Source organism: Grampus griseus, assembly GCF_964374135.1.
Source record: "Grampus griseus genome assembly, chromosome: 8".
NCBI lineage: Eukaryota > Metazoa > Chordata > Mammalia > Artiodactyla > Delphinidae > Grampus > Grampus griseus.
This window is the reverse complement of record NC_139002.1, coordinates 77,004,197-77,014,472: the sequence shown is the minus strand read 5'-3', so window position 1 is coordinate 77,014,472 and position 10,276 is coordinate 77,004,197. Positions and strand designations below refer to the sequence as shown.

Here is a 10,276-nt window from a genome sequence, read left to right as displayed (position 1 = left end):
CAATTCTAAAACACAGTGATGGATTTCACGTTCTGCCCTCTTAACTGAAGTAGTACTGAGTGGCACTTACAAAAAGGGGGCTGACATCAACTTGAAATCTTGGCTTTAATTTCTTGGAGGTCAGAGTCCCTTCTCACAAAAGGGGTAGCATAAACTATCCAGAGTCTTGTCACTCATTTATACAGGGCTAGCCAACTGGGCTAGCTTTGAGGCCATAGCCAAGCTTTTCCACCTCTCCTCTGCATGTCGCCCTCAGCAGGTGTTTCCTGGGATCAAGGCCCCGTCCTAGCAGAGCCTCTGGAAGTGTGGGTGGGGCGGCTGCTCAGTGGGGCGGAGGCTAGCTTCAGGGGTGGGGTCCAGGCACGACCAGGCTGGAGGCTGGCATCAGGGGGGCGGAGCCGAGCCCCAGAGGAATGGTGGGGCGGGGGTGGAGCCGCGGGGCGGTGGTGGGGCGCTGCGGCAGAGGAGCGGGGCGGAGCCGAGCCACCCAGTCACCAAGCCGCCCGCTGAGGGCGGAGCGAGCACCGCATAACTGGGACTCGGGTCTGATCGCGCAGTTCGCACGGCCTGGTCTGGGGCGGACCCAGGAGGAGAATCCCCCAGCCGCGATCCCCATGGGGCTGTGTTTTCCCTGTCCCACGGAGGCCGCGCCTCCTTCGCCGGACCTGGTAAGTAAGACCGCCTCCCAGCGTCCCCGCGTCCGCCCGCCGGCGCCGCGAGCACCTGTTCTCGGAGGGGCGCGCCGGAGGCCCCGAGCTGCGGCCCCAGGACTGGCCGTTGGAAGCGGCGGCACGGGCCGTGGAGCCCGTCGACGGGGACCTTGGTGGCGGAGATGGTGGCCGTGCTCCGAGGGACCTTGAGGTCCTGCCTGCCGGACCTGGGCTGCTGCCGCCGCGTCGGTGTCTTTCTAAAGGCGGCTCCAGCGTCTCTTTACCTTCAGCCGGGTGGCAGAATTGGCAGTTCGTAGGACGCAGGCGCACGTGGACGGTGCGATGTGGCGGCCATTCCTGGCGATGCGGTATATGGAGTTAGGGTGCGAAAAGAAATCCTTCTTTCTCCGGGAACTGAAGTGTTTAATCTTGTAGGAGATGTGCATCTTCCTGTTTGTACCAGCTGTTTAAAGAAGGTGATCAATAAAGTCTCGTATATTTCTGCGCTTTATTGGATATTGTATTAATGATTTACCTTTAGTCTTTATCACTTTTAAGGTTTTTTTTTGAAGTATTTTATGTAGTACCGAGTGTACAGTTTGTAAAGTTGCTACGTTTAGCAAATAAAAATATAGGGCGCCCAGTTAACTTTGAAGTTTCAGATAAACAATATATTTAAAAGATACGTAGGTTTGTTCCATGCAATATTTGGGACATACTTGTACTAGAAAGTATTCGTTATTTATCTGGATAATTTCAGATTTAACTAGGTGGTTTGTGGTATAATACATTTATACTTTTTGTAGCTTTCTAATTTTTAACAGCATTTTTACCTTAATAATCCTTACAGGAAGTTGATAACGGAACACCTAAATTCCTCTCTTGTATCTGGCTAAAAATTCGTTGAAGGAAATGAGTTGTTTAGGGAAGTACATTAACTCTTCAGCTATTTGATCATAAATACTAAAAATGACCTGGAAGTTGATATGAGAAAGTTCACCTTGTCTTTCTTGCTACTGTTGCTTTTAAATGTTCTTAATTTTGTTTATCTAGCTATTGATAAAATACCAATCTGCCAGCATTTGTTAAGCCCTTCCTCCCCTCCCCCGCCCCAGATAACCACATTGCTTACTGCTTGAATGTCACTTTATCTTTGAGGCTTTTCTTCACCACCCTACATAAAGTAGATCCTCCACGCTACCATCCACCCATCCTTCCATTTCTTATCGACCATACTTTTCTTTATATTTCCCTAAAGCACTTACTTCAGTCTGACAGATGTATATTTATTTGATTATATGTGACTGTCCTCATTGGAATGTAAATTCCATGTGGGTGGAAACATTTATCTGTATTATTTCACTGCTGTATCTTCAGCATCTAGAAAAGTTCCTGAGGCATGATAGTTGCTCAATAAGTATTTATCCAATGGATGAAATGAATGAATGAATGTATTGTGGTATGGAAAATGGGGGAATTATTAACACAGCTCCCAAGAGAATGCTACTTACTGTCATATATTTACATAATTTATAACTTATTATTATGAATAATATAGATATAGAAAAATAATATTCACGGTTTCCCAACATGAAACAGTACATCTCATAAATTTCCTCTAGTCCTTCCTGTCCTACTCAATAAGATTCACTCACTTCATTCATGAACTTCTTCCGAAAATACCAGCCTGCTTCAAACTCCTTTTTTTTTTTTTTGCGGTACGCGGGCCTCTCACTGTTGTGGCCTCTCCCGTTGCGGAGCACAGGCTCCGGACGCGCAGGCTCAGCGGCCATGGCTCACGGGCCCAGCCACTCCGCGGCATGTGGAATCTTCCCGGACCGGGGCATGAACCCGTGTCCCCTGCGTTGGCAGGCGGACTCTCAACCACTGCGCCACCAGGGAAGCCCCAAACTCCTTTTTAATTGGCAGTACCAAACCGTGTATTTCCCTGCTTGTATTATTAAATGTCATTTGTTTTATTATTGCCCTGACTAGCTTGTAAGCTCTTTTTTTTTGAAAAAGCAAACAGATTATTTTATAGGCCACTCTGTGTGTGTATGTGTATGTATGTATGAGATATATAATGTATATATATGATATAGATGTAGGTGTATGTCTCATCATGTGCTTATTTGGAGGGTTTTAAATTTGTTTTTAATTTTTATAAATTTATTTATTTTATTTATTTTTGGCTGTGTTGGGTCTTCGTTGCTGTGCGCGGGCTTTCTCTAGTTGTGGCGAGCAGGGGCTACTCTTCGTTGAGGTATGCGGGCTTCTCATTGCGGTGGCTTCTCGTTGCAGAGCACCGGCTCTAGGCATGTGGGCTTCAGTAGTTGTGGCATGCAGGTTCAGTAGTTGTGGCACGCGGGCTCTAGAGCGCAGGCTCAGTAGTTGTGGTGCACGGGCTTTGTTGCTCCACGGCGTGTGTGATCTTCCTGGACCAGGGCTTGAACCCATGTCCCCTGCATTGGCAGGCGGATTCTTAACCATGTGCCACCAGGGAAGTCCTTGAAGGTTTATTGATTGGGAGAATGAAATTCAGAAAGTTGAGTATTTTATAAATGTTATAAATAATGGCATTCTTAATAGGACATTTGGGGCCAGTACTATTTTTGTAAACTGTTATATTACCTATAAGATAAAAGTATAAAATATCAAGGATAATGTTTGGTTTTGTTTTAAACCATATTTCTTACACATTTTTCCTAGGAAGAAAAAAGAGCAAAGCTTGCAGAGGCTGCAGAAAGAAGACAGAAGGAGGTGAGAGTAAAAATAAAATTCTACCTTAGATAATTAAATTTGCGTTTTGTTCTCTATAGATATCTATTACTAGTAGTATTCTGTAGTGAAAATGGTATCTGATATCTTAGAAATTTAAATTAAAGGAAAACATTTTCAAAATGATTTCTGTTTCTATAAATTGGTTTAATGCATTTATGTCATTTAATGTATGAAAATTTCTATACACGTCTTCTGTTATGGGAGATGCCAAGGAAGAATCTTAATAACATTCTTCCTTGAGATGAAATGACTGTGCCTTATAAAACACTGACAGATGTGAAGTAACTTTAGGGGGGAAATGTGTATGGTTGCAAAATACCCAATGAAGAAATCATATGTTGTACGTAAAGCTGTTGTAGAAATAGTCTAATTCTTTGTTACCAAAAATAGACCAACCCCATCGCCTACCCCCCAACTCCAAAGAAAAACCTAAAAGGCAGAAAACAAACAACACCTTTTGGTAACAGGAAGTTAATTTTTGTTCTTTTTCTACACTCCTTAATAATTTTCCTGAAGGCTGCATCTCGGGGCATTCTGAACGTTCAGTCTGTGGAAGAAAAGAGAAAGAAAAAGGAAAAAATAGAAAAAGAAATGGCTGCATCTGGACCCCCACCAGAAGGTGGCCTTAGGGTAAGTATTAAAATTTACTTAAGGTTTGATTTACCTGGAATTTTTCAAAACTCCAGTAGCAATCTGTTCAATAATTTCCTCGGGAACTGGATTGTCAGAAAATTGTGAATTAATTTAAAAGCATGAACAATATAGATTGGAAGAAGTGTCAGCTTATTTGGACATTCCAACATTCATTGGAATAGATTTGCTTTCTTTTTCCCAAAATGAAAATAGACTTTTCCTGTTTATCTCAACCCTATATCATAATACTTCATACTTATATGGTTAATGGCAATCTTAAATGTGTAGAAAACTTAAGCAAAATGGAAGGACACAAAGAAGAAAGTAAAAATCACCCAAATTCAGTGTCATTTTGACAGACATCATTTCTAATCTCATTTTATACTTCAATCTTAGAAAATTGGATTATACTGTAATCAAACTCTTTGATCAAACTCTTTGAGTTTTTTTCACTAAATGATTTGAGATTTTGAGCTACCCATTGTCACTCATTATCATAGTTACGTTAATGTTAATTTGGACAATAGGGTGTACACAGGTGAGTCTGACACATGCCCATCCCAATAGCAGCAGTTGTAGCTCTTGACACTAGAAATATAATGATGGACAAGTTAAACAACGTCCCTGAACTTGGGGATCTTTACAGTCTAGCAGGATTATAAAGGTTTTCTTTTACAGGTGAAAGCTCAGGAGGCGAATGGTTCAGATATTAAGATTTTCTTCTTCCATTTTTAAAGGAAATACATTTCTCAAGGGTATTTGTGAAAAGGACAATGTCCTGAGTTTCATTTATATTTAATTTGTCAGTGATTTATGAGCACTTGTTTAGCTGATTCTCTGTCTTCTCCATTTGGTTTGGTTTTTGCTCTCAAAACTATCTGTATAAATACATATATGTACGTACCACCCCAAGTTGTGGGGCAGGCAGTTCAGGAGCATCCTGAGCAGACATGATTCTGACTCAGGAATATCACATAGCAATAAGATTTATCTGTGTACATTTTATCGTTATATGTTACTTCATCTAATCTCATTTAATAAATGAAATTAAAAGAAAATAATTTTTTATAGTTAACTTTTAACAATATATAAAATAATTGGTTTTGATATTAAGGTAAATAACTGACCATTGTGTTTGTTTGTTTGTTTAGTTATTTATTTTTTAATATACCCTCATAATAGAATAGAATAAATGTAAAGTAAAACAGTTGGAAGATACAAGGTCAGATATTTATCAGAAGTATAGATGCTTACTTTCAATATTCTGTTGAGATAAAGATCTGTGTCACCAGGTTTACTTCATATAGAGTTCTCAAAGACAAAGAATTTGTGAAAATTAAATTATGGAACTGAAAATGATGCTGAGATCAACTATTTCATAGTAGAAGAAAAAGAAGTTCTGAATGACTTGAAGTCACATATAATGTTACAAAAGGGATACTTTATGTATAGTCAGAAGGTACTTATTTAACATGTTGTAACCTAACAAATTTAACATCAGCTTTTGAACTCTTAAGGGAGAAAGGGGCTTTCTTAATTAAACCCAAAGCTTCTGTGCCCTGAAGCCTATAGATTAAAAATAAATTAGGCCCTATATTTCTTCTGGTCCCTTCAGAAGTGCTCAAAATGAAGAACATCTCAGTGTTAAATTTAGTACCTTTTTTCTTTGACCACCTGCATTGCTCATTGAGAGCATAAAGTGAAGTTCAAAATAAATTTTTGGAGTAACTTTAAAGAGTAACTTTAATGCTCAAACCCTTTGGCCTAGGCTCTTTTAGGGGCTGCTGTCAGGCCTGTTCTACAGGCTGGCCTTGAGTGTTCTGTAGTATAGCTAGATTCTTCCTAACCCGACTTCATAGTATGAGGAAAACATGTCCTTCCCTGTGTTCATGCCCTCCACATATTCATCTCCTGACTAGCTGCCTCTTCCTGGGACACTTGGCATTGGCCATGCTCACTGTGTTCTGGAAAGGCAGAACTTATTTTACGAAGTCAGTGTGATGATAGCATCAGGACACAAACTAGCATCAGTTCAGGATACACTAGTAGAGGAGTGGTGGCAGATGTCTAGAGCAGTGGCTCATGAGGAGCTTTCAAAAAAGACTGAACCTTGGGTCTGACCTTATATCAATCAGAATCTCTGAGCGTGGGACTTAGCCATCAGGATTTTTAAGCTCCCCAAGGAGTCTGATGTCAAACCAGATTCAGAATCACTGCTCTAGTGTTTGTAACACTAGTCCTAAGAGATATTTTGTGGAAAATAGAATCCCATAGTAAAAATGTTTAAAAATCCTGAATATTGTGTTATATATTGAATTCCTTTCTTAGAGATTAAAAAAGGCACACTATTTAAGTCTGTAAGAAGTTCTAAAATAAAGAAAAGCAAGTTTACTTGGATTAATCCTTAATTTTCAAACTTTAAGTAAAGATTTTTTAAAAATATGTTAAAAAAAAATTCCTTGAATGTACTTGGAAAACACTACTTTAGAGACTGGTAAATATCTCTGGTAATATCCCAATGGCTTTTTCAGAACTTACTATTGCAGATTTAATAAACTTGATTAAACAGAACACCAAATGGAATAGTTTCTCAAGTTAAGCAAGGAAAAGACTTTGCCAGACCATTATTTAATAATTTCTACCGTTTCTTCGCTCCCCTGCCTCAAACAAGAATTTCTTTATTTTTATTTTGTAGTTTCATTGTTGTTCTTGTTTTGTGATGTTTTGTTTTTCTTTTACTGATTATCAGGTATTTGGGAATCTAGCTACCACTCATTAATCTGCCCAGATATTTTGTTTTATTTCTTTATATTTTTATACCATCATGTATCTTATTTCATACTATAATGTAAAATTTTACTAATCACTGCTACTCACAAAGATCATTTTACATTTGTATAGCCTATATTTCTCTCTTATCTGTTTGTTCACTAGAGTATAGTAACATAACTTTAAACAAAATGTACTTTTCTCTATATTTTTATCTTTTCTAGTGGACAGTTTCATAAAGCATAACACGAGTGGAAGAGTCTACTGCCAATAATTAATATCTGCAGTCAAGCGGACATGCTCAATTTAATTTCTTCTCTTTGAATAAATGAAGATTCAGACTTCGTAATTTTAGTGCTCTTAAATGCAGTGCTTTTTCAAAATTGAATATTGAAAATGCTTTTGATTGTTAGACTTAGAAAATGGCCAGACCTTTCATTAAATATTTATTTTCCCTACATTTGCTCTTCTGCAGACAGTGGGTGATTTGCCGTTTTTTAGTAGTTAAAACATGGGCCTAAATAGTGAATATATATTTATATATTGCATGGAAAAATTCTGCATACATCTCAGATATTAAAGTTTGCACTTGTATTTTCCCTCCTTTATAAAATGACCTAGCTATTTATAGTTTGCCGATTAACCTTATATCTCTTTATTTCATTATATGTGAAGACTTTTGCTTAAACTTATGGACTTAGTGCCTTTAAACTGATCATCAGGGAAAATCTTGAAAAATCATTTGAAGGGCTTATATGAAGGAACACTGTAAATTTTTATAACTTACTAAGAAATTAATATTTGTAGAAAACATTGAATTTCCCCTAATTTATTTTCTACTTCTGTAGCTTATAAAATTAACATACTGTGTTTTACATTATAATACTTTTTGGATTTTTTTTGCTTGCTGAGTTTAAAATTATATATTAGTGGTACCATCAGAGGGCAGTGATGTACTATTATACAGTATCAGATTCAGCTCTATAAAGATCTTTGCAGTAATTGAATGAGTTAAACTAAGAATCTGGATGGGTTAAATATAACAAAGTATAGTGGTAATGTGTTTGTCCACATTTCATAGGTGTTTTTATTCTTTTGTATTTATTAAAGAACGATCATAAGATTTATATAGATGTCAAATTACCAAGGCAAGTATGAATATACGAAAGAGGAATATGTAAGTACTGTATTTAAAAAGGTCTACTTTAAACATAAAAATATTGTGAGGTAATTCTATATGATACATTGCCATAAACTGTGTAGATTTTTGTTCATTTGTAACATGTATTATAACATATTTGGTTTTTTGAGTTTTTTAATATATAATAAGCTAAAATAGAAGAACTGCTGTGTCTTTTAATTTGGTTGCTCTTTTGGATGACAAGGCCACAGTCTGAGCCCTAAATTAGAATTTTCAAATATCAAGTACAATAGGGACTGTAAATTAAATAGACCAGCTCATTTGATTTACAGAAAGGAAACTGAACCACTATCTCGCTCCTCCTTCCCACAAATCTTGTGTTATATTGCAGTATGTTATATATGTTAATTTTAAAGAGTTTGAACTAGAATATAGATCTCTTGACTCCTCACTGGAAAAATCACTTCCTTCTATTACAGAATGAAATATCTGTGACTATCCAGGTAAGATATGTAGTTATAGACAGGTTCAATTTTAAGTTTTAGAGAATTAGTGGTATGTTTGTTCATAAAGGATAGTGAAGCCATTGAGTTATATTTTAGAAATATAATTTTTGACTTTTTCAACATGATTAATTTTTCCAAGGCAGAAAAGAAAAGGAACATTAATAGATGAATGGATATAGAACCAGAGCATACTATCCTAGAACTGTGCACGTCCTTGCTTCTGTTTTAGTATGGAAAGAACAATTTTATCTGTATTACAGCTTAGAGAATTACAGCTTGGGTTAGTGTAAACAAAAGGTTTACATCTAGGGGATAATGCTCTATTTCTAATAGCAGTTTATATCCAAATACCATGCTTATTTACTGTTGAACCAAGAATGCTGTGCTGATGAATTGCTTTCTAGGAACAGTGGGATATGCCATTCCCGCCAATCATGGCCTGCCTCCATGGGTGTGATCGTGTTTCCTCAAAACCACATGGGTTGCATGGGCTAAGGGGTGATACTCAATGTTAGGAATAGTGTTAGGAAGGGGAAGGAAAAAGGAGAGACTGGATGCGTGATAGGAAACCAATAAGTGACTACTTAAAAAAAAAATGTATACACACATACACATATTCCAGGAATCTTCCTCAAAGTTATGAATCAGTTCCTGATGAAAACTTAGCCTAGAGCCAGTTTCCCATAATTCATAATTTAAATAGGAAAGCATTATAATGATTGATATGTCACCCAAACTCCCCAACCAAATAACTAAAATAAAACCAAACAGTAAAATGCTTAGATGTAACTATCATGTTGAGATATAAAATGCTTAAATCACTACGTCTTCATTCTAATCATTAAACTATTACTGTGGTAACAAAGAGTTGTATATTACCACACAGCCCCTTTGCTAACGTGCTGCATGTTTTTTAAAACATCTGTATGTGATACTTTTGTTCCACTGATTGGAATGTAATTAATAGTTTTGTTATAAATGCTGTACTGCCTTACAGGGTACAAATATACATTTTCCTATATAAGAAATTGGCTTTGGCCATCTGTTTAACAAAAATTTATCTTTACTACATCGTAAATAATTTATAGGTAAGCATGTTTCTTTTCCAAAAAGAAATGCTATTGGGCTTCCTTGGCGCAGTGGTTGAGAGTCCGCCTGCCGATGCAGGGGACACGGGTTCGTGCCCTGGTCTGGGAGGATCCCACATGCCGCGGAGCAGCTGGGCCCGTGAGCTATGGCCGCTGAGCCTGCACGTCCGGCGCCTGTGCTCCGCAGCGGGAGAGGTCACAGCAGTGAGAGGCCCGCGTACCGCAAAAAAAAAAAAAAAAAAAATGCTATTATTAGTCTGGATTTTTCTTAGAGAAATACTATAGTAAAGGTTCTATCATCCTTGATACCTCAGAAGAATTGGCATAAGATATGAATTTTCTTTTTCTGCTCCAACATTTCAACTTGTTTATTTTCACTGATAAGAATTATGCTCTGCCCTTAGAAGAAAAGGTAACCCTTGTCAGTTTTAGATTTGAATAATATCTGCATAAACAGATCAGTAAGAGGTAGGTAGATATGTATACCTATCTGGGTTGATATTTAAGGTATTTAAGGTATTCCTTTAACATCTCCAAGCAAGCATGTCAAATGCCCATGATTACTGTATGTACTTTAAGTTGATTGAGATGTGGTAGTTTTCTCTTTCTCAAAAGCCACTGAAACCGTCCATTTGCATATATAGCAGACTTTGAAACTAAGGTGATTAGCAAGGTTGCAGAATACCAAATCATTATATGGAAAAAATC

General features: G+C 37.6%; 1 protein-coding gene across 1 annotated transcript; it reads left to right on the top strand.

Moving 5' to 3' along the window:
- The first annotated feature begins 503 nt into the window (after nucleotides 1–503).
- On the top strand, nucleotides 504–9,491 carry SVIP (small VCP interacting protein). The gene is made up of 4 exons (XM_082661259.1): nucleotides 504–668; nucleotides 3,360–3,410; nucleotides 3,948–4,061; nucleotides 7,058–9,491. Exons 1-4 carry the CDS (start codon nucleotides 615–617, stop codon nucleotides 7,070–7,072), a joined length of 234 nt encoding a protein of 77 aa, XP_082517385.1. The 5' UTR covers nucleotides 504–614; the 3' UTR covers nucleotides 7,073–9,491.
- Nucleotides 9,492–10,276: the final 785 nt, after the last annotated feature.